This window comes from Vipera berus, assembly GCF_964194415.1.
Source record: "Vipera berus genome assembly, chromosome: 2".
Classification (NCBI taxonomy): Eukaryota; Metazoa; Chordata; class Lepidosauria; order Squamata; family Viperidae; genus Vipera; species Vipera berus.
In genome coordinates this window covers 43,002,406-43,027,834 of record NC_138203.1, presented here as the reverse complement: position 1 = coordinate 43,027,834, position 25,429 = coordinate 43,002,406, and the positions used below count along the sequence as shown (strand labels likewise).

General features: G+C 35.0%; 1 protein-coding gene across 1 annotated transcript in view; it reads left to right on the top strand.

Annotated features, from left to right (window-relative positions):
* MCTP1 (multiple C2 and transmembrane domain containing 1) overlaps nt 1–25,429 on the top strand; it is a gene marked incomplete at both ends in the record, with an annotated part of 161,973 nt that overhangs the window by 39,680 nt on the left and 96,864 nt on the right. The window contains 5 exons of the mRNA XM_081318857.1: nt 7,093–7,131; nt 11,774–11,944; nt 14,611–14,741; nt 16,282–16,468; nt 21,456–21,549. Of these exons, the coding sequence (XP_081174983.1) occupies nt 7,093–7,131; nt 11,774–11,944; nt 14,611–14,741; nt 16,282–16,468; nt 21,456–21,549 (622 nt within the window). The remainder of the gene's footprint in view (nt 1–7,092; nt 7,132–11,773; nt 11,945–14,610; nt 14,742–16,281; nt 16,469–21,455; nt 21,550–25,429) is intronic.

Genomic DNA, 25,429 nt, shown 5'->3' with positions numbered 1-25,429 from the left:
TCTGGGCCAGGAACTATACCCAAGGGGACAAATGGATTCCAGGGGTGGTTACTGAAATCTTGGGTCCCTTGTCGTACATTATTGAGGGGGAAGGGAATAGGATCATTAAAAGACATCTAGATCAGCTGAGGAAGAGATCTAGTGGATGCTTGCCAGAAGATGGGGACCAAAATATATTGGGGGGAAACAGTACATCCAGGTTCAGTAATAACATCATGCCAGAGAGTGAGGGAGAGGAAAGGCAAAATAATTCACCCCCTGGTACTCAACAACAACCATTTAGTCAATTTGACTGGGTAGCGCCCCTGCGAGGTAGGCCAGTGACCACTAATCTTCAAGCACAAACAAATACACAAATCAGCAACAGGGAAACATCAGAGTCGGGTAGCCAAGAGCCCAGGTCCAACAGAGACAATCAGCCAAGCATAAATTCTGGAAAAGGGGTCCCTTGCAGCCAGAGCAATAGATACCCTTCTAGAATCCATAAGCCACCAAAATATCTAAAGGATTTTGTTCAGAAATAACAACAACTGGGGGGTAAGGGGTGTTGTGTATGTAAATAGTTGCAAACAGGGAAGATTGCAGATTGCAAAGGTAGTGGGGTTTGAGCGGGAGATTCTGTTGCAGTCATTGGTTGCCATAAACAAGAAGCGGGAAAATAGTCTCTAACGATTGGTTACAGTTCAAACAGTTCCACTATAAAAAGGTTGCAACATTTGACAGTTGCCAGTTGACTTTGTGTATTCAATAAACTCATTCCTTGTTAAAACCACTCTGAGTCCTCGTCTATCAGAACTAAACATAACAGAATGAGGGGAAGATATTAAATATGTAACTGAGTTACATTTAAATGGAATCAGATTTCTACTCTGCCTCACCCACAGTTTTTTCTAATGAGGCATGAAAATGCTAAGCGCAGCCCTTCATCAAGATTCAAGGCAATTCTGTCTACTATTCTGTTTCACTCCCACAATCATAAAGGTACAGGATTAATTAGATTGAGAGATAATGACCAGCTCAAAGCCACCTACTGAGGCTATGTACTTGAATGTGGAGTCTGGGTCATCCTAATCATAATTCAGTGTCCTAACATCTGTACCATTGTATCACTCTCACAATTGTGAATAGAATATAGAATAATAAATTTATTGTCACTTTCAATGTACACTAATCAGCAATTTTTTAAAAAAAAATCCATTTATATCCCGCCCTTCTCTGAAGACTCAGGGCGGCTTACAAGCTTAGCAGTAGCCTTCATTCTATGTATATGCCTGCTTATTAGGGCTTTCACCCCCCCCCCAAGCGGCATTATTACAAAGTCAGCTTAATTGCCCCCAACAATCTGGGTCCTCATTTTACCTACCTCGGAAGGATGGAAGGCTGAGTCAACCTTGAGCCTGGTGGGATGCGAACCTGCACTAATATATATATATATATATATATATATATATATATATATATATATATATATACATATATATATATATATATATATATATATATATATATATATATATATATATATATATACATATATATATATATATACATACATATATATATATATATATATATATATATATATATATATATATATATATATATATATATATATATATATATATATATATATATATATATATATACATACACACACACACACACACACACACACACACACACATATACATATATACATATATTGCATTGCGAGTTTACCAGACGGGCATAGGGACAAAGCTATTACAGAATCGGGTAGTCCTGCTAGAAATACTTTGGAACCTCCTCCCAGAGGGGAGCAAGAGAAATAGACGGTAAAGTGGGTGTGTGGGGTCTCTAATAATGCTTTGAGCTCTAAGCACATAGCGCTTATAAGCAGCATCCTGAATACCAGGAAGCAAGCTTCCTATGATCTTCTCGACTCTCCTTATCATTCTCTGTATGGACTTTCTGTCTGAGGCACTGCTGCCTCCAAACCAGAGAGTGATGCAGTTTGTTAAATGCTTTCAATCATGCCTCTGTAAAAAGGGGCCAGGACAGAAGGAGAAAGATGTGTTCTCCTCATCCATTGCAGGAAATGCAGACACTGGTTTGCACGCTTCACTAAGGAGAGACCAATTCAGATTGTTAATTATCTGCACCCCCTAGATATTTAATACTGTTGACCATCTCTACAGCTGCATTCTTGATACTGAGTGAAGTATGACTGTGCTGGCTCTTTCTAAAATCTACAATGATCTCCTTTGTTTTATCAACATTTAGAATTTTAGAAAAGAAAAAAATGGTTATCGAATGTCATTCATTGTTATCTGTGATATAATTAGTAGATATCTACCACTATATACTTCATATAATTATACTTTTCAAATTAGTCAGCTTTTTTGTTACAGTAATTTGGAATTAAAAAGTTACAGTATGGAAGCATTCCATCAGATATTTATCCTATATGACACATTGTCAAAACAAATTATATTTTAATTACCTTATACCAACTATCCAGTCATACTGTAATGGTAACTTGAAAAGTATCAGAGATAGGATAAAAATATTAAATTAAATTGTGAGTTTGTAATGCTTTAAAAATATGTGGAATGGAAAGGCATTTCATTTCATGTTTTTGTTATGTATAGTATATGCTTTTAATAACGTGCATCTCATAATGTAAAATGCCTAGTAGCCAATACATGGTTGCCTGGGACATAAAGAATCTTGATGTAGACCATATTATGATGCATAAGATGATAGAATGGCTAAATGCTAATTTATTGTTGGGTTAAAAGTAGCTTTCATTGAAAAAGGGTTAATTATAAATTAATATGCTCTGTATATGTTCATAGAGACACATTGATTAAAATTGATTTAAGTGTAAGTGTTCATGAATTAATGAAACTTCAAATGGATTAACTTCAAATCCATCCTAATAAAAATACATGTTTAAGTATTTTGGAAAATTGCAATATCAAGAACATGTTACAGATAATGTTTTTTATGAGTATGTCTCTGGTCATAAAAGCAAACGAGTAAGACTTTCAATTAAAGGGAATGGAATGGGATTGTTGATGTGTTTGATTAGGAATTAGGAATTGTTAATGATGGAGTTTTAATGAGTACTAAAAGGACAGCAGAAACATTCTATTTGGCTAATGGAGTAGCTGAAAAAAAACTATTTTGTTTGCTCTACACCAATAGTACTTTAATTCTCATAGTTTGAGACGTAACATGCTTTCAAAATGTTTTTAATTTATTTTAACAATTAAAAATAATTTAAAAGTTTTCTATATTTGGGGACATATGCTTAGATTCTTCATGTGCTCTCCATGATTCACATATATCTTGAGAAGATGGAATCTTCTAGAACTTACAGAATTTATTGGTGTGAAATCTTCATAGCATGGATGGCTACACGCAACTCTTGTTGAATCTCTTCAGTTTGTTTCAATTTCTGCAGGGAATACATATAGCACATTCATTCTCACAGCTGGTCAATCCTTCTAGAATTCTCACTTCTCTTTACCTTGTTCTACTTTAATTTTAATTTAATGTTTAAAGAAACCTTTGATCTTCCAGATTTTAATGCAAGAGGCTTCATGTACCTCTTCATGTCCTTTGTAATTTACACTACTTGTGTAATGATGTTGTGATCACAATTACACAAATGATATGATTTGCATCTGTTTACATAATTTGCAGAGTAGCATTAGTAAAATGATGTTTTAGTGTAATACCAGCATTATGCTGCCTTCTGTTATTTTCCTCATGATATCATCAAGTGATATAATCCATTTCATTTGTGTACTGTCATATAAATTAAGTAAGTGATATGATTTGCATTACTATGATAATGTAGGTTTTCAATTTATTCAACTTATTTCCAAAACTTCTCCCAATTTGTTAAAACTGGCATTTTTCATGCATGAGCAATTTTTGGTCAAAGGCCACAAACCCTTGTACGGATAATTCTTGCTTAACATTCACCCATTCAGAATTATGACCATTCTGAACAAAGAGTATTTACAACTAGTCAGGGCTTTTTTCCTCATAGAACGCTCAGAACGGAGTTCCGGTACCTTTTTTGGATGGAACCTTGTAGGGTAGGCAAGGCAGGTTGTATGACGTGTGAGTTCCGGCACCTTTTTCTTTCACAAAAAAAGCACTGCAACTAGTACTTCTAGTAGTAGCCATGGTAGCATCCCTGCAGTCACATGTTCATGATTCAGGTGCCTGGCAACCGGCTCCTAATTATGACTTTTCAACATCTTGCAGCACACGATTGCATTTGTAACCTTAACTACAACTTCCAACAAGCAAAATCAAAAGGAAACTGGCAGAAGATTGCAAGTGATGATTATGTGATCATGAGATGCTGTGAGCCTGTGAGATTTACCTAATGAGCACAACTGCAACTTCTGGAAGTGCTATCATATATCAGTACAGTTACATGACACTTTATGATCACATTGCTTCACAGTAGTTCCCAATCCCAATTACCATTGTTGAGTGAGGACTACCTGTATATCCTTTTTTTAAAAAACTTTGTTTCTATTTCTCTGAAGGCTCCTGCTGTACTAAATTTCACATACTTGGATGGGCACAGCTATTGCTTTACTAGCATTGAGAGAGGACTTATAAAAAACTTTTGTAAGCACCAATATAATTTCTCTTTTTGCCTATGAATTTTCCCTTGGAGCCAAACAGTGGTGGGAAATGCTGAAGTTATAATGGTGTCTTGTCATGAGGTGTTTCATCAACCCTCCTTAGATCAGGAAGAAGCTTTGCCAGAGGTAGATCTGGTATTGCAAATGCTGAACAAAGAAATACAGAGAGCAACCAACTATATCCCGCTCCTATGTCTTTGACTTAAAGCCTCCTCCACTCAACCCTCAAAGATCCAGGTATCAGACAAGGTAACAACCAAAGATATAATTGCAGAGGAATTCTGAGATAGGATAGCAAGATTAATCTGTGAGAAAACTAGATCAGACAAGGACTATCAAGGTTACAGTATATAAAAGTTTGGTTCATTTACCGTAAGTGCTGCTAGAACAACAATGTAGTTGTGATAATCTTTTGTCATTTCCTTCTGTGAAGATTTCTGTTTTTATTGCTGCCTTAAATTCTGATGTCTTTGTGTTTGGGTTACATTCTCTTGCTGCTTACCCTTATGTACTATAAATCTGTCTGATCAAAATGTTACAAGTTTGGGCTGGATTTAGGATTTTGAAGAATAGCCTATTGTTCTAATTGTTCACATGTACTAATACTTGTTGGAAAACCAGGATGCTCTTTTCCTCATCCAACATTTCTACAATGTTTCAAAAGTGGCTGGGGGCTTCTGGTGCATCCTTTGGGAATTCCTTGGGTTCTGCAATTTTGTTGTTGGCACAAGGAAAAAACCTTTGTAAATCATCAATGTTTGCTAAATTTGCTAACACACACATCCCACCAAAAACTATGGCCAAGATTAAATAAGAAAACAAAAAGACGTCTACTCCAAATACTGGGCCCTGTATTTGTGGATCTTTTACCCTGCCAGTTTCCTCCATCTTCAATTCTGCCTACAATTCTATTGTCCACACAGATTTGGGTCTCAACTTTAAAAGAAGAAATTTGTAATTGAAGTCTACCAAGATCTTGTTCTCTACACCAGAAACAAAGCTCTTCTCTTCCTCCATCTCAGGATTTTAGTGATAAAAGGAGAGAAATCCATTATGTTGATCCTGCTTTTGGGAAATAACAGTCCCTAGTTTCTCTTGGTTCCATGACCTCTTGTTAATTGTTGCTTTCTACCATGGCTGAACACTGTCCTACACATGAAGCCTTTATTGGTCTTGATTAATACATGTCAGCTCACTGGAGTAGCCCTTTCTACTGTAATACTAAAAAAAATGCAAGTTCAGATATCAACTCTGATTTATACTTGTTCTTCATCTAGGCTTCATGACTATAATCTTAACTACAGTTGTTATTTGTAAGAAAAACTCCCTAAATCAAGAGACTCCTGTAGTATCACTTTGGTATATCTCTTTGATTTTGGGATATTTTTCAGTGTAGCTTTCACACCTGAGTTCCACTGTGTGCATAGCTTTGGCTAAGATCATTCTCCACTATCAGGAAATAATTCTTCTATCTTCAGATACTGTTCAACATTCAATCTTCCAAGTGCTCTAATTTTTGGGATGCTACTCGGGGAACCTAGTTGATATTAGGCGCATAGCAACATATCATCAAAGTGGAACTTTCGGTAGTTTGGGCCTTTGAAAATCAATGCCATGGTGGTTTGTTATATTCACAAAAAAAGGTGGTACCAAGTCTCTTCTGCTTTTACGCCTCCACTGAAATTTTCTTATTGTAATAGGAATGCCAAAAGACAGCTGTGTCCATGAAGTCTTTCAGACCTGACTATTAAATTAGTGCTAAGGCATTTTCTAAAAAAAAAATCATTTTTAAAAAATTAAGCATAACAAAATAGTGCCTGAATTTTTAAAATTATTTTTTAAATAATCTAATGCAAATAAACACACCAACCTTTCTCGGTTGGCGGACTGGAGGGAAAGGGATGGAGAAGCATTTTAAACGTCAACCTTAAGCTGATCAGAATAGAAGGAATTGAACTCCTAATAATGTCAGCAGAGTTAGTCTGCAATACTGTATTCTAACCACTGCGCCATCACAGCTCATATCTGTTCAGAACTGACCTTTTCTTGTCTGTGGATGCCTATCATAAGTACTTGTTATATTGGAGATTCCTCTCTCATATTGCTGAGTGAGATCTTGAATTTCTATATATCTTGTGCTCTGTGAAAGAGTAGCATGAACTAGGATGTTCCTACTTCCAGATAATTTTCATTTCTTGCTCTTTTTGAGATCTTTAATACATCTTTAGGTTAGCATATAAAATTTCTTTTCTTCATTAAATAATTGGAGCTTAAATCGTAATTGTGTTTCAGTGTGAACGTTTGTGGCTGTTTGATTTCTGTCTTTAATTATTTGAAACTTGTCTGATGTTTTGTCATGTACATTACTTATTTAGAAGACAGTTGGCCTCTATATGAACAAGTAAAAGGTGATTAAAATGATCTATTTTATTTGCAGACAATGCTAATGAGGAAGAGTTGGAAAAGAACAAGTAAGGTAATTCTTGACATGTAGCCTTGAAATAACTGATATTTTATAATATCTCACGTTGAACTTCAGGCTGTGACATGTAGCTTATTCTCTGTAAATTTTATTATTCTCTGTTGTATAATCATGACAATGGAATGGTTCTTTAATTACTAAAAAAATCTTTTATATATACTTTAGTAAAAGCTGACATATAGAGCTAGGTTGGTCCAGTAGTTAAGGCTAGAAACCAGACTAGAAACCTAATGCCTTTGAGTTTTAGTCCTGCCTTAAGCAGGACTTTGGGCCAGTCACACACTCTTGGCCCAACTCACCTCACAGGGTATTGTGAGGAAAATAGGACAGGGAACGAGTATTAGGTATGTTCGCCACCTTGAGATATTTAGAAAAATAATAAAGGTAGAAATGCATTCAGAACATTTGAATGCACCTAAATGTAGTCAAGACAGAGTATATATCAGTATCTATTCATATATTATACATATGTGCGTAATTTCTATTTATATATTATACATATGTATGTAATTCCTTTATATTATATATATAATCATTATGACAATGTGGCAGACAAATCTAAAAAATGTGAAGTATAACTATAAAATAAAGACTTTCTTAAGCAAGAATATGAATATATGAATATATACATACTTTGGTCACTGGCTTTGCTTCCTGTAGTTTTGGGAATGACAAAAGACACTACTTTAATAGGTAATATGAATGTTTCTATTTTGAGAAATATAATATTTCTATTCCTCTTTTTTAAAATGCTGATATGCATGCAACTTTTGTTGCATATAATTTAAAAGCAGATAAGAAGTATAGAATGGAGCTTTGTTCTCATTGCTTGTTACATGCTCCAAGATGATTTATATCCATTTGTCACTGTATTCATTATCTACCTCATATACTTCAATAGTTTTTTTAAACATATAAAATATCTATCCTAAGGTTGTTTTTTATAGTAAAATGCCTCCCTCAATAGTGCTGTAGCTTCTTTTTAAGTTCACTATGCCTCATAAGATATTATTGCCTCCTCATTGTTATAGTGCTTCACTATATTTTCCCTCCTTTAAATCATAAACTGAACTAAATATGCAACAAAAAGTTTTCTGACACTAATATGATAAATAAACTGTTAATCACTTTAGAAACAATTGCTATTTTCAACCTGTAGAGATACATAAGGTTATGTTCTAGAACATTTTGCTTCTAGAATTCATAAATTCCATGCTAAAAATAAGGAACAAAAATCTAACACTGATTGTTGTTTGTTATCATTTGGTATAAGTTTATGTTGGAGTTCTTGTCTGTTAGCAATCCTATGCCATTTGGTCCTCTTTGTGTATGTACCTATGAATAAGATTGCTTTTGCCTCTCTAGATATAGCTGTATTGAGACGGTGTGACTGAGGTATCTGACAATTGTTCCTAGATAGTTGCTACTTCTTACCATTCCTTCTGATTATTTAATTTTTATTTGAGATCAAATTCTGGTGGTGACCACCCAGTAATTGTTGTCATTATTGAATTTGTAGAGGTTTTTCTGCTTTTACATCTGATGCATAGTCTTTCTTGAAATAAGAACAATAAAATACATGTTTGTTTTCAGCATTAGAAAAAAGATTCATAGCTAATTATCTGTGAATAATTGTGCTGGGTCATACTTGGGTCATGAATGAGAGTAGCTGTGTGATTTAATACATTTAAGAAGGAATTTTCTTGTTCTTAAATTCAGTTTGCAGTTTCAACAGCTCTTTCTGCTTCTGCATTGACTTGTGAATAGTATGTGCTCTTTATAATATTGCTAAAGTTATACTTCTTTGGAAAGAGTATAAAATGTTTCCTTGACAGTTATGCTGCATTATCAATTTAGGAATTCATCAGGATATCATCATGTACTTGTATTTTTTGAGCAAGTAATAAGACTTGGTAGATTACAATCTTGAGATAACCTGCAAAAATAATTTATGGCAGCTAAATATTTATGCATTTGAACTTCACAAATATCATTTCCAACATCTCAGAGGATTTATTTTGAACCATGTTTTGTTTTGCGGAAAGTCACCTTTTCACAAAAGTCTTTCTTTTTACAATTTTTTGTTTGTTTGTTTCAAGTCTGTGTAGATTCCATTTTTCTTATGTACTGGATTTACTGTCAGGCTTCTTTTTTTGTCTAATATTCAATTCAATATTCAATATCAGATTACTTAGAATTTTAGCATCTGCCTGATTACTTTTATTTATTTAAATTGTTTATGGTTGCCCCCTCCAAAAGATTCTGGATAGTGTACAAAGTCAGATAATAATAATAATAATAATAATAATAATAATAATAATAATAATAATAATAATAATAATAACAACAACAACAACAACAACAACAACAACAACAATAAATAATTATAAATAATAAATAATAATAAAAACATAAAACAACACAGCCAGCCCAGAGTATACGGTCATAATAGCAACAGGAAGTGATCACAGCAGACCCAAAAGTACATTAATCTAGGCCTGGAAACAAATCCAGCTTTCCCAGAAGAGAAGGCAGAGTCCATATCTCCAGAAGGGTGCTGTTCCAAAAGGAGGGGGCAGTTACACTTCTTGGCAAGTGTACTATCTGTTCTTTGAACAATAGCTGCAAGTCGAGAACTCCAAGTTGCACAATGGTTTCAAATGGGAGAGTACTGCCCCATCCAAAATCAAGAGGAGTAACATGCCCGGTCTTGGTGGACCAAACAACTATAGCTAGTCACTCTTGTCAGGACTGAGTAAAGTATGTTTCACACCATCCAAACCTGAACAGCCTCCAAACACTGGGTCAGTACATCAACAACTTCAATAAAGGAGAAAATTTGTAGCTTAGGGTTGAAATGAGAGGTCCTTGGTGCTCTCTGAGCTTGATTGTTTTCTTGCAGATGTTTCATTACCCAAACTATGTAACTTCATCAGTGCTTATGATAGTGAAGTCACCTAGTTTGGGTAATGAAACATCTGCAAGAAAACAATCAAGCTCAGAGAGCACCGAGTACTCCTCATCAACAATTTCACCTGTGCAGTTTGGATTTGATACATAAAGCTGGATTTCATCAGCATACTGATGATACCTAAGCCTTAATTAATGTGTGATTTCACCCAGCAGTTTCATATAGATGTGAAATAGGAGAGATGAGAGCATCAACCCCCCCAAGTGAAAAGGCACAAACATGATCTCTCCGCATAGTAACACTGACTGAAACTGACTCTTGAGGAAGGAGGGTAATCAGTGCCACACAGTGAGTCCTAAGTATAGTATCAAAAATTGTTTGAGAGATCAAAGAGCACCAAGATGGATGCACCCATCCCTTGTCACAAAATATTTTGAACTGATGCTTATTTAGATAAAAGATGAGAAAATAAATCTTAAGATTTATTTGTATTAATTAATTATTTCTTAATTAAGAAATAATTCAAATTAGAGATTGTAACAAGAAGACAATTATTAACAAATATGATTTCTCAAATGGACGAGAAGAAAAATAGAAAGAGTTGATCCTAAAATGGGCCTCTATTCACCTAATGTTTATGCTTTTTACTTTTCCTTATATTATCCTGCATAGGAATAAATGTTCAAGAGGTAGTAGAGACAGTGAGGATTTGGGTAATCCTGTTCATGAATATCAAATATGTTTCATTCACACAATCAAGATTTAAGGCATTGTTTTCAGATATTATGGATATTTTGTTCTTAATTATTTGTCCTGGAATCTTGTTGTAGATAGTTGCATACCTCTTAGGCTAAATGCTGGTGCTAATTTGTAAACATTCTTTTCAGCCATTTAAATGAAAATTTCGTTTAAAAGGTTTTATTTTAATTTTCAATGTATGCCCAGAAGATTCCCCAGATATGTACAAACCACTATTTTATATAATATCTATTTTATTTATTGTCATATTTTCTTTCAAACTATATAGTATCAAGGTAGTTTTTAAATTCAGCTCATTCTTTGCTTGCAATCGTTTTAAAAAAGAAACTTGGTGTTTTCTTTATTTTTATTTTTGAACTTCAAAAGTACTTCGTAGTTTTTCTTAACTACCTTGACATGCTTTGAGTAACTGATGGATATAAATTATAGTGACAATAAGACTTAGGGGTAATTGCAAGCAAAGCAATATTATAAATTATTCTTCATTATAAGAAAGATAACAAAAGTACTAGATTTTCTGAATATGGTGTATTTGAAAAGTTGAGAGGCTACTAAACTGATTTATAAAAGATTAGGGTGTGCGTTTTTATTGCAAGTCAAGTACATTGTAGCTGCTAGTTACAAACATCATCTAAGAACTTTCAAATAATTCTTTGTTTGCCAGAGAACAAATTGCCCACTAACCAAAGACTTCCTATATATATAATCACCATTCCATTTTTTTCATTTTTTTCAAAAGCGGAGTAATACTAAAGAATAAGATGCAGTTGTTTCTTGCTATTCTAAAATCTTGTTTTCATCAAGATTTTATCAAAAAAGATTCATCAAAGAAGTTTCCTAAACATTAAGAAATGTTTCTACCTTTCCTAAATATTTTCTTAAAATAGCCATTCTGTTTTAAAAACAAATTACAAAGTTATTGTTTGCTTCTGATTTAGTAAATGAGAGTTCTCTCTGCACCTGAAGTTTCAGACCCAGAGTATACGTCTGTCAGACCTGCACAGAAAATCTCAGCTATGGAGAGGAATAGTCAGTATCATTTTAATTGAAGGTCGTGGACTCAAAGCCATGGACTCAAACGGACTGAGTGATCCATATGTGAAATTTCGGCTGGGACATCAGAAGTACAAGAGTAAGGTAACTTTTGACTTTCTTAAACTATTTATTAGAGACTGTGGTAGAATTTTTTAAATGTAACTTCAGCACTTTTTTTGTTGAAATTGCTGTTTGACTATTATGGTTCATTGCAAACTGGATTTGACATTTTTATCCACCTATTGAGTCCTTCCTAAGGACCTGGGATAGACAAATATGGATATTTGATGGTGTTACAGATATTGTCACAGGATGTAAGCTGTTCTGAGTAAGGCCACCTTTTGCAATTGACTGATGATGATTTTGTCAATGTCAAACATGTTCAAGTGGTGCTCCAGTTGTTTTGGAATTGCACTCAAGGGACCTATTGCTATTGGTACTACCTTTGCTTTTTTTTGCCAGTCGTTGTATTTCTATTTGCAGGTCTTGATTATTATATTATTATGCTACTGAAATAGTGAAGTGTCGATTAGCCTTAATACTATGCAATGTTGGAACTTTAGATTTAAAGCTAGTGACTTACTAAATCAAATCTCCAAATACAATTATATGATTTTAGACCTTGGCTTAATCAGATACTTGAGCATTAGGCTATATTCCACAAAATACAGATAAATGTTGGGTTCCGCAACAAGAAGTACAGGAAGGATGTTGAATAAATGGAAAAAGTGCAGAGGAGAACACCAACAGTGATGTAAAGTTTGGATAGTAAACCTTGTGAAGAATGATTAAAACAGGGGTGTCAAACTGCCAGTCTGCGGGCTGGATGCGTCATGCCAAAACTGCACCTATCCCATTGCCAACAATGGAAAAAAAGTCACGATACGTCGTGATACGTCATGTGATGTTGCGAGTTTGACACCCCTGGATTAAAAGAACTAGATATGTTCGGATTTTAGAACATAAAGCTAAAAGCAGTGCTTTTTTTGTAAAAGAAAAAGGTGCCAGAACTCACACATGTCATACAACCCACCTTGCCCTACCCTACAAGGCTCTATCCAAAAAAGGTGCCGGAACTCCATTCTGAGCATTTTATGACAAAAAAAGCCCTGGCTAAAAGGATACCTAATGGTAGTCCTCTAATATTTGAAAGGCCATCACAGAGAAAAGCATGTAGATTTGCTCTCCGTAAGTGTGAAGGTAGGATAACAATCAAATAGGTGGAAGCTTTACAGAGAGAAATCCAAACTCAAAGAAGAATTTGTTAATAAACAGTTAATAAACAGTGAAACATCTTGCCCTCCAGAATAATGAGTACTCTGTCATTACAGATCTTCAAACGAACATTGGATAATTTTTGGAATGGCCTTAAGATTTCTGCTTTGGGAAGGGGATGGGTCTAGAAGACCTCAAAGATTAATCCCATGAGTTGTATGAGTCCATGTTGTTACTGGCTTTTAATTTGAAAAAGAATATAGGTAATTCTATATTTACAACCACAATGGGGTCTAGAATCTCAGTTTTGAGCAAAGTGATCATTAAGGGAGACACAGTGTGACTGTTTCACTCAACAGTAGCAATCCTAGACCTTCCAGTTGCAGTCATTAAGCAGCCACATAGGTCATTAAGCAGAGCACCAGGAAGAGGGTCTGGGCCTCCCAGGCATGGTGAGGCACAGAGAGGACCTGGCATTCCCACTCTACTGGGGAGTCCTGGGCCCTCTCCCCACCGACCAAGGAGAACAATTGTGAGAACGATGGTATTTGCAAGCTTTTTTTTGTGCTAGATTTGGAAAACCCTTAATGCCCTGGTGAAGCAGATCTCAAATCTGGTGAAAATACTATAAATGTCAGTGTTCTGGAAATCTCACTAGCATTTTCCCAAGATTTGAGGACTGTTCCTCCAGCATGCAGGAGGATTCTTACTTCCTTATATAGAGGGGAGAGGAAATTCCTTGGTGTGCTGGGTAAATAAACCTCAAACTCCAACATTCCCATCTACTTCAACCTCCTCTGCTGTTTTCCTCATTAACTTTCTGAGGAAGGCAGCAGAGAAATTGCAAATTGTGACCACATGATTTCAGAGTACTTGGCAACTGATCATAAATGCAAACAGGTTGCCAATGTTTCAAAATGAGGTCATGTGACAGGGTCTGAACTGTGTTCCTGTCTCAGATACTATTTTGGTCAGGAATAAAACTCTTATGCAATAAATTAAATGATACATTTTATGTAGTTTTTGAGAATTGGATGAGGAATGTCCTATTTTATTTTTTATGTAATGTTTGTTTTTAATAATTCAGCTCTTTTTATTATAGGTTTTTTTAAAGGAAAGAAAAATACTGAGAAAAGAAATTAATTTTTTATGAATGTCAGATTGAAAAAGGTGTAACATCTGTTTCATCTTTCTGTGTCTCTAAGCAAGAAAAAAGTTAATCTATTTTAAGAGTTTGAAGGAGAAACAAACTAGAAACTCGGTATATCATTTCTTTTGTGATGTAAAAGGCGAATGTGCTAAAGCAATAAATAATATGCTGTTATAATTTTCATACTTCTTTGTGTGTTTTGAGAAAATTTTTACATGTTTCTCATTGACCATTTTAATAAATGTGGATAAATGTTATATTTCCTGCTATCCAGAAGAGAAATATTATTTAAATCCAAAACTAAGTAGGTAAATATATACCTATTAAAATAGTCAAAATGCTATTTTTCTTGGAGATAAAAAGCATCATAACTCAGAAATATTTTTTTTATTTTTTTCTCTAGATAATGTCAAAAACTTTGAATCCCAGGTGGAGGGAACAATTTGACTTACATCTTTATGAGGAACAAGGTGGAATTATTGATATTACAGTATGGGACAGAGATGCTGGCAAAAAGGATGATTTTATGGGCAGGTTTGTCTACAAATAACTTACAGTATGAGAATGAGCTTTGAAGAAGAGAACATATAATTTTGAATTGCTTGAAGTAATTTTTTTGTATTTAAAAGAAGAAATAACATTTAGAAATTGCCTAATTCTGTAGGAAAATAGTTTTTTTTAAATTTGATGGAAGATCTTATTAATTAAAATCATCCCTTTTCAAAATTATATTTCAAAAGAATTAGGTTGCAAAATTAGGGTTCTGTTGATAATATTTGATAATTAACTCAGTTATTGGCTGTACAGTACTTTCTATCTATCTGACATATATATTACGTTGGAAGTTGGAATATGATCTTTGAAATAATATGGGCAGCTATAGGTTTTAAATAAGCAGACAGCAATAACAATAGCACTTAGACTTACATACTGCCCCATAGCGCTTTATAGGACTCTCTGGGCAGTTTACAATGTCAGCATATTTTCCCCAACAATCTGGGTCTTCATTTTAGTGACCTTGGAAGGATGGAAAGGTGAGTCAACCTTGAACCCCATCAGGATCAAACTACAGGCTATGGGCAGCTCGCCTGCAATACTGCATTCTAATCACTGCACCATCAAGGCTCCTCGGATAGATGTAGTTCTTGAAGGGAGTCTATCTGTTTGGGGGTTTTTTATTCTTAGACAACTTTTAAAATTAAATTGGAGGTAGTAGTTCTTGTAAACCTTGTCTGACTTTGTTATCTGTTTTCATGCTTAGGTTAGGGCTTTGCCTATTAACAGTTCATTAGAAGCAAGGAATTTGCCGCACAGGAATTGTAAATAATGTGCAAAGATAGGTTTATTTCTTCACCCACCTCCATGTCCAGATTATGAAGTTCATATGATGCTGATTTCTGGAGCACAAAATCTGCTTATCCTTTTCCTTTCTGACTTCCTAGGCACTAGTTGGGAAGTACTTCTAAAATTCTGTCTCTTTCCCCATCTCCATAGGTGGAGGTATATCATTATAAATTGTGTTTCCAGAAAAAAGTGTTGAATGTGTGGCCAAACATTATGTGTTGCACTCTGAACCAAGGTGGATAGATTTCATTTACATCTCTGGTTAAATGCCAATATTACATATGTTGAAATCTGACCAATAAAACTTTTAATCTCCATGTTTCCCTCCCAAATCAAGATCCCCCCCCATCTAAAGTAGTTTTTAGACCATGCAATCAGAGGCTGTAGTGAACAGGGGAACTTCATTCTTTGCTGCTCGGTCAACAAAAGGAGTTCGGTCAACATTAGCAGTATATTGGATTCCCTGCTATGAATTTTTAAAAGTTATACAAGGAAGTTAAAAGTACATTTCATTTCTATTACTCTGTTTTCTAGCATTTCAACTTCATAGGCAGGAATATGATACTATAAAATATCTGTTTTGCTGAATGACAAAATAGATGAATTTGAAGATTTCATCCTGAAAACAAGAAGTAAATATAATATGATTCATTATATGTAACTGAGTTCACAGTATTTCATAGCATTGTTGTAAACGTAATGACATGTTAATCAAAATGTTTGTTTCTAGGTGCCAGGTTGACCTGTCAACTCTAAGCAAAGAGCACACTCATAAGCTAGAACTGCCTCTGGAAGAAGGCGAAGGGCATCTGGTACTGCTGGTTACATTGACTGCTTCAGCCGCGGTCAGCATCTCTGACCTCTCAATGAATGCCTTGGAAGACCCAAAGGAACAGAAAGAAATCCTAAAAAGATATGTATGCAGCATCTTTTTCTCTTTTTTTGCATAAGACTACAGTGATAAACAGTGAAATGTAAAAGGAAAACTTACTTACTTACTTACTTTTTTACTTGCTTACTTGCATACTCATTTATTTGGCTTATATGCTGCCATAATAGTCCAGCTCCCATTAGCTAACAGTAAAACTATACAATACAGTTTTACCAAATGGTAAAAATAGGGGATGAGATCCTTCTGGTCACAATTTCCACCACTTACAGTAGTCTGGTGTCCAAAAGAGCCCAGAAGTCAGAGTTCTTCTAGATAACCCCCCCACCCCACCCCAAGAGAATGGTTAAGAAACCAACATAATAAGTACTAAAAATTGTTAAAGTCTCTTTTCTTAGAATGTCAGTTTAGTATGGCAGCCATAGTTGTCTCTTCTTGCCATCAACCTGTTGCTCACTCAGGACTATATATAGTAACTCATCTGTACTAACTTGTGGGTAGCTTTCTCCAGTTTATGGTGATAAAAGGTTATTCTGTTTATTTTTAATAAATAAATATAATTTAACTTGATTTTATTTTTTCACTGAAATGTTAACTTCTTGTTATAATTAAGACATTTCCTTACTGAACATTGCCAACAAATAATGTCTTTAAGTAGCTGAAGAATTGGATTTTATATATGGATCAACTTTGTTGTTATTTAAAACAAAGTCTTTCCTTCAAGGATTTGTTCTATTAGAATCAGATATTTTTAGTTTAGAAATATAACATAAAGATATAATAAGGATACTGAATGTTTAAAATCTGGATTGAACATTTTGAAAAATATCCTGTCCTTGTATCATAGATACAATTGTGTAGTTTTAGTAAAGGAACAGCAAGGGGAGCTCTTACTCCAGCTTTTATTAATATTGGATTCACTAAAACTGACTTAACTAAACACAAAGAAGAAAAGCTATCTCCCCTAAAATTACAAAGCTTTTATTGTATAGGTTTGCCAGGTGTTTAAAAGTTATCTCTAGACACTGCATTAAGCTAAATTCTGACTAACAAAGGGCTGTTTAATTTTTTTTGTTTGTTTTTGTTTTAAAATATTCCTGTTCTATGGTTGACATCCTCACAATAAGTGAATTTAATAAAGATGTACCTTATCAGGCTGTGCAGATAATATGAAGTGCTAGTACTATTGCTGTACAATATTCTTCAAACAGATTAGCAGGATGTGTGCTTCAGCAAATTTATTTTACCTATCTCCACTGAATCAGCTGCCTGCAAGTACTTGTACACATCATACACCAATAGAATTATAAACACCATTTAATAGAGGTGACTTAGCCAGGCTAACCATTATATTTTTAAAATCAAGTAAGAACTAAGAAATGTACTAAACAATCTAAAAATGGTAATGGTAATGATTACCAGTATTATTTCAGATTTTTGAATCAACTAAGGCAAGCTGATCTGTCAGACTATCTTGGGAGATAAATGCATTTCTCAGATATTAATTTTAATGAAATATGCATTTTGGTCTCTAGTATATCAGAAAAATATGAAGCAAAGGATGTTCATTGTTGTGATTATCTTATAATAATAAGCAAATAGCCAATAAATCACAACTCTTGGACCTACATCTCTTTTCCCCCAATTTTTTATTAGTTTAAGCAAATTTTAATAGAGAATAGAAACATCATTTTTTAAAAAAAGTATGACATTGAAAAACTATCTGATTATCAATATGTTTATTTCAGACATTACATTGTTTACTTACAAGCTGAATAACTTGGTTCATCAACATGAGCCATACATAGCTGCAATAATTCTATATACTATATATATAGCCATGTCCAACATATTTTATATAGCCATGTCCAACATATTTTTGTAGCAAATCTTTATCCCTACGTATTTTACAGGAAATCTTCAATATTAGTGTTGTTATTCTTCACTAAATCTGAAGTAAACATTATGGGGTAACTGACAAATTCATGATCTTTTTTACTCTAAAACTATTTATAAAGTTTTATTTTTTATTTTTTAAGTATTTAGAAGGAGGTCTTTCTATTTAAAAATGTATTTTGCGCTATTTTTGAGACTGAAAAGAGTAAATGCACTGACCCTGCCATCAGATCAAATAGTCTTGGAAAATGACTCTATTACTGTCATTTAACCATTTGTAGCAGAACATCAGAGCCCTACAAATTAAAGAGGCATTACTGTTTGAACCATTTTATCACAATTGTATGAAAAGATTAATTCCTTTTGGGATGGGAGGAGGGCCATAATGGGTAGCAGACCAAAAGAGAGATTCTGTGACCTTTTCAGAAAGGGTATGCTGAACCCCTGCTCCCCCTTGTCACAGTTTAAAAACCAGAGAAGCTAGTTTAGTGAAGAAGTTGTTAGCATTCCATTTTTATTATGACATTTCACAGTCATCCGATTTAATGTCCCTTGACCGGATTGTCCACTGTGAGACGATGGGCTTGAAATGTTATTTAGAGCATTGATAAAAGGTGAGCAGTTATAAGATGACAGCGAGTCATAAGGCTGGTGCTGTGACATTAATTTTCTCCATAACAGAGATGGAATAAGACGTCATGGTGACAAGCTGTCAATCAGTGCTGGCCCCTCAGTGTATCTTGATGCCATAGGATGGGGTATTGGTTCTCCCATAATAGAGCTGAACTGAGATGCTCTCGCTGACAGCTGCTGCAGCTATACAGAAAATATATTATACAGGCTTTCATTAAAAAAATAAAGAGGACTCATCTCCAGAGCATTTCAATCTTTTCCCATCTATTGAGGGCTGAAAGGATTCACAGCAAATCATAGATTTCTGTGCTATGGAAATTTGAAGCCTCCAATGCCATCTGGGTTTTGAGGCCTCCAACAGTCTTCATAAATAAGATGACTGATAATCATCTCATAAATCATTACTTTAAGTTGCATGCTTAAAGTAATGTATTAAAGTCATTTGCTTTTCACAAAACCCTACAATAATCTGCAGTATGTCATTGGCTAAGATTGTCAGAAACGCAGTAAATTGCTTTAAATCAGCTGACTAGCAAAATCTAAAAGTTCAAACTATAATTATCCCACTGGCAAATAATAGTGGGCGAAATATTGCTAGATCTTTTTAAATGAACGGAATGTGCTTAAGGTGAAAAAGTCGACTTTTGCTTTTGTTCTGTGTTAACAGGAAATGCAAGACAAATGCACTTTCAAAGCAACAAAAAAGACTTTTAATTTCACCATGCCTGCCTTCTTACCTCCCTTGTTCAACATAGTAAGGAACAGTAAAATATCTGTATTAAAATGCTAGGATTGACAAAAAGAAGCCCCCAGACCTTTTTGAGAACTGTAATAGTGTAAATGATAAGTAATGACAAACAGCATTTTTCTGTTGCTTTCTTTAAGAACCAGTTTTAAACCACATCAGGAAAACAAAGGGAGGGGGGAAGGAGAGGTTGTCTCTCTGATTAAGCAAATTTCTAATAGGCAAATATTGTGAAATTAAAAGTTAACAGTTATAGTATTAGTGATCTTATAGAATGCTAGAGCTATCTGAATATTGATGTGCTATATAAACTACATTGTCTCTCATCTGTGAGATGTATATTGTGGGCTTTTTGTCTCATTCTTATTTATAAATGGGTCTGTCTAATACATGGTTAAAATTTCAACTTTTTTCAAGCAGAAAACATTTTTGTTAAGCAGAATACGATTAAGAATTTAAATTTTGCACCATAATGGAAAAGAGCATTAATTCAGGCTTTTGCTAAAATCCAGATTTGCTACTTTAATGGGATTTAACCTGTTAAGATGTTTAGAAATTCATTCGTTACTTCTTGTTTCCTGATTTTTTTAAAAAAATACTATTTTTAAAAGACAACACTTTTATAAAATATTTTAATTATACTTTATAAATTAATGATTATATAGTAGTAATTATAAATCTATACAGTAAATATAGTTTTATACCATAATAATATATGAAATTTGAACACATGCTGTCTTTACGCAATTAAAGCTTATAAACAAATTAAAATAATTACTATTTTATAAAGAATATGAGGAAGCTGTAGGGAATAAAGCTAAGTGGTATAGAAATATATTTCTGTATTTTCATGTTTGCATAATTTTAGTTTTGTTACAGATATCTCATAAAAACACTCCAGTTTCTAAATTATATCTCAAGAACCTGCTAAATCTCTGGTTTGTAGAATAGAAATACCTTATGACCAAGGTGTCATCATTTAATATAATTCTGGGCACTATTCCAATTAAATAATGATTTAAAATAATCAACAAACATTAAATATCATCTTTTTAAATTAGACTTGTTAAATTATGTATTTGGAATAGAACCGAATATTTTCTCTACTGAATGTCAACTAATGTGAAGGAATAAAAGTGGTATGACAGGAACCAGTGGTTTCCATGCCAGTGGGGAACTAGATGAACATACCGGTAGTTCAAGTGCCTTCCAAGGCTATCAAGAGTTCAGTCAAATACCTGCTGACTGAGGAAACTTGGAGAAAAAAAGCCTAGAAATCGAAACCAGAATCCATACATATATAAAAACTTTGACATCTGTGTACTACAGTGGAGACATATCTATATGTTTCTTTCTGAATTCTTTCTTTTTGACTACAATCAAAACTAATGCTGCCAAGCTTGTCCATGAGCCTTCTGCCAAGTAAGCCAGTCCAGAATAAAGGGTTGAGTCAGCCTAAGTGCACAGTTAGGATATATTAGGAACATATGTAATGAAAGCCATTAGGACAACTTAGAACAGGCATAGCAAACTCACGACGTCACGTGATGTCGCATGACATATCACAACTTTTTCCCCATTGCCGGCAATGGAGAGGGCGAGGTTTCGGCGTGATGCATCCAGCCCGCGGGCTGGCAGTTTGACATGCCTGACTTAGAACATTCAAGAAGGAACTGTTTCTTCATATTTTGCTTTATTTATGACTTCAGGGTAACTTCCCAAATTTTGTGTATGTTTCTAGAACCTAATACAGATGTTTCAAAATATAAAGGATGTGGGATTTCTCCAGGTGAAGGTCATCAGAGCAGAAGGTTTGATGGCAGCTGATGTTACAGGCAAGAACTATTTCCATTTTTATGCTAATCAGTAGCTACTGACTAATTTTATAACATTACACTTTACAAAACCAAAATATAGCAAATAAAACTGAAGTTTGCTAGGTTTTCTTCTATTCTTGCTTCATGATGAATCTTTTAAAAACATTTCACAAATAAATTTGTATTTGGGCTTTTGAGAACTCAAATTCTTACTTGTCAGAAAAGATGAAACAAAGCAATCACATGGCTGCCAAAATATTTTATTCTGAGAGCCTTCAACAAATTACTGTATTTACAACATAATTACATGAAATGAGTTAAATCTTTATCATGCTTCCATGTCCACATCCCTTCCTCCCTTTGGGGACCAAGCCCTCTGGGACTATATCCACTCTTTTTCTCAAAATGTCTCCTCCATTTCCCAAGTTGTCCAGGCCCTCTATCATCTGGGATTGGATAACCCACTGCATTCCTTCCTTCCTGGTGACTGGGTGCTCATGAAATCCTGGACTGACTCCGGTCCCCTGGCTGAACAGTGGAAAGGACCCTTCCTCGTCATTCTCATGACCCATATGGCTGTCAAAGTTGCTGGCATTTGTGCCTGGATTCACCACTCCTGTCTCAAGACCTCTGATCCTCTCGAGAACTCTGATTATCATTGGACTGTAGCCCCTGATGCTTCAGTTGCATGCCAAAATACCAGAATGGTGGCTAGTTTACCAACAGCCACTCAGTGATTCGTCATAAGCACTCTGTCTTTTTCCACCATGTGACTTGATATACAAAGAGGCGGCCAGGAAGATATAGTGAAGGAAGCAAAATTTGAAGCTCGTAGAGGGTCAGTCTATAAGGAAGACCTTCCAGCAAATGCCACCCAGTACAACCAGGGTGTGCAAAAACCTTGTAACATGAAGGTACCACCCCACCCCAAAACAAATGGAGGGTCCATTTTGGGGGGTCTGGAGTACCAACACACACATTCAGAATATCCAGACCTGGACAAAACTCTTAAATGTTACCAATTACTGGATCTGTACACACTATCCCTGACTGGCACTCGGGTTGGTCATCGAAGGAGTGCTATTGGAAGCCCACGGCTACCAAATCACAAATTTTACGTGTCCCAAATCACAAATGTTGGAAGACGTCTGTTCTCCATAATAAAAAACAAAGTTGTGCAAAGTTGTGCAACCCCTACCTGGCTGGGGTTGGTTCCTGGATATTTTTTTTGTTATCCTTTTTGTCATCTTACTTTCTTCTTCTGCTGTTGCATACATTGTCTTCCTCTGATCATGTCTGCCTGACCTAACACCTGGCTCATTAGACATCAGAAGTGTGATTCATATGCTGTCTCTGTCTTTGCTAATCGTACCTCTACGTGCTGCTCAAAATAAGAAGGGATTATATTGATCAGAATTCTTATAACTATAATGATTGGTTAAAAGGTTCTTGTGTTGAAATGGCAGAAATAAGGTTTAGGCCTTATCAGGCTCTTGGCATTGTGGAAAGTTCCACAAGAAACCACAAGCATGTGAGCTAAGACACATGCATTTTTGTAACTGCTGTACCTTGTCTACTGTATGCCCATTTCCTATTATATCAGGGGGCCCCAACCCCCAGTCCATGGACTGACATTGGTCTGTAGCATGCCAGCATCTGGGCCACGCAACTAAATGAAGCCCTATCCATGGGATGCAGGCAGCACGCAAAATCATGCCCCTCCGGTCTGTTGAAAAAACTTGCTCCATGGAACCAGTTCCTATTGGCCAAAAGGTTGGGGGCCACTGTGCTATATAACTAACAGGAAGTCAGCAAGAAATAAGAAATCTATATATACTTGCTTCAAACAACCTTCAGGGTTTTCCCAAACTTATGGGAGGACCTGTCTTTATTCAGCTGAATAAACACGTATTTTTAAAGAGAGATAACCTGGACTCTGTCTCTTTGGTTGCATCAAGACACACCTGATTTCTGCTTGACAACACCATGCTAGCTGTAAGTATGAGGGCTGGTTGTAACTACTACTAATTTGGCACTGTCAAAAGTTGAACTGTTGCTGAATGAATGTTTGTTAAACAAGGACCACCTTTAAACTATTTTCATAATACTTTTGGATATCTGTATGCGTGTATGCCTTAAAGTCAGCTTTGACTTCTCGTGATCTCCTGAACAAGTTACTGCAGGTTTCTTAGCAATGTTTTTGGAAATGGTTTACCATTGCCTCCTTCCTAGTCCTGAGAAAATGAATGACTGGCCCAAGATCACCCAGATGGCTTTGTATCTATGGTGGAACTAGAACTCACAGTCTCCTGGTTTCTAGCCTGTTGCCTTAACCAAAACACCAGAAGACTGGGCCTGGTGAAATTATGGACCTCAGATCACCACAGATCACCACAGAGATTATCAGTTAAGGAAACTTGTAGATGGTTTATAGCTAATTTCTGTAGACTTGCAGGAATGATGTTTTCTAAAAACCTATCTAAAATTGCAAAGTGGTTATTGTATAATGATCTCTGTTGGATCTTTGGTAAAAAGAAGCTTAACCTCACTCTAGGGAACAGATAACAGTGTCTCCACTAATTTATTTATTTATTTTGATTTATATACCGCCCTTTTCCCGAGGGACTCAGGGTGGTTTACAGGGCAAATTAAAACAGTACAATATATACAGGTTAAAATAAAATTAAATTAAATAGCCCCAAAATAATTAAAAATTAAAAGAGATTTGAAGGAGGGGGAAAAGTTTTACTTTTTCTTCATTACCTTTACATTTATAACCCAAAAAGGAATGGAAGAAGTTACAATCGGGTTAACCTAATCTTAACTGGATTAAGATTGGACTGTTTTTTCCTACTCCAGCAGAAAGCAATATGCGTTTATACACACACATATACAGATGTATATACATACACACATATGCATACACATACACATACAAACATTCAAGGATATATTTGGATCTCCAACAACACATTATACACATTATACCTTTGTTTAAGTAAATAGATCTGTGTCACAATCTATTACTAGTTAAAAATACCAGACACAGGACGCATTTATTTCTGAAGCTAAGATATATCATATGAATGGAGCTAACCATCTACCCATGGCTTTATGCTTCTCTACAAGTTGCCTTTTTCAGCTGTGAGAAGTGACCTGATGGTGATTGTTGAAAAACTGATGGTCAATTTCCTTCTAATTTTGAGTTGGGATTCACTGTTAAAAAAAACAAAACCCAATTCTCTCCAGAACATTGCTCTGCACATATGTAAGATATGATTTGGGCCTTCAACTTTTACCAAAATATGAAGAGCACTCCTTTCCCACCAAGTATTGCCCTAAGCAATCATACTCAGGTTGTAGTGGTTAATAGTTCACTGATATTATACACACAAACACATATACAGAGTCTAATGTAAGAAAACAGCAAAGTAAAAACTATTCCAACTTTTAATCTAGTCTCTGAAAGAATTAAAATATATGTGGGACATAACTATTACAACTTTTCTCATGATCTAAAGAAAAACCTAGTGATCTGGAACAGTAGTTTTCAGTTACTGTGCCATGGTACATTTGTGTACTGAGAAAAATCCACAGGTGTGCTCCATTGGTGAGTCACAAGTGAATGATGAAAACCCCTTCTCCAGGGCTAAAGTGTCTTCATTTCTTCTCCCTAGTCCCTGTGAAGTTGCAAGATCTTTAGTTTCATGAACCAGCTTTGAGAAGTTAGCACTTTTTCAGTGTGCCACGGAATGAAAAAAGGCTGAAAATCACTGATTTAGAAGGAACATGTGTTTAATGGCTGAGGGAATTAATTGAGACACTCTGATCTGTACTCAATCTGGTTTGAAATTTTTTTAGGAAAAGTATTTGGGTCTTTCAGACAGTTTTCAGACTT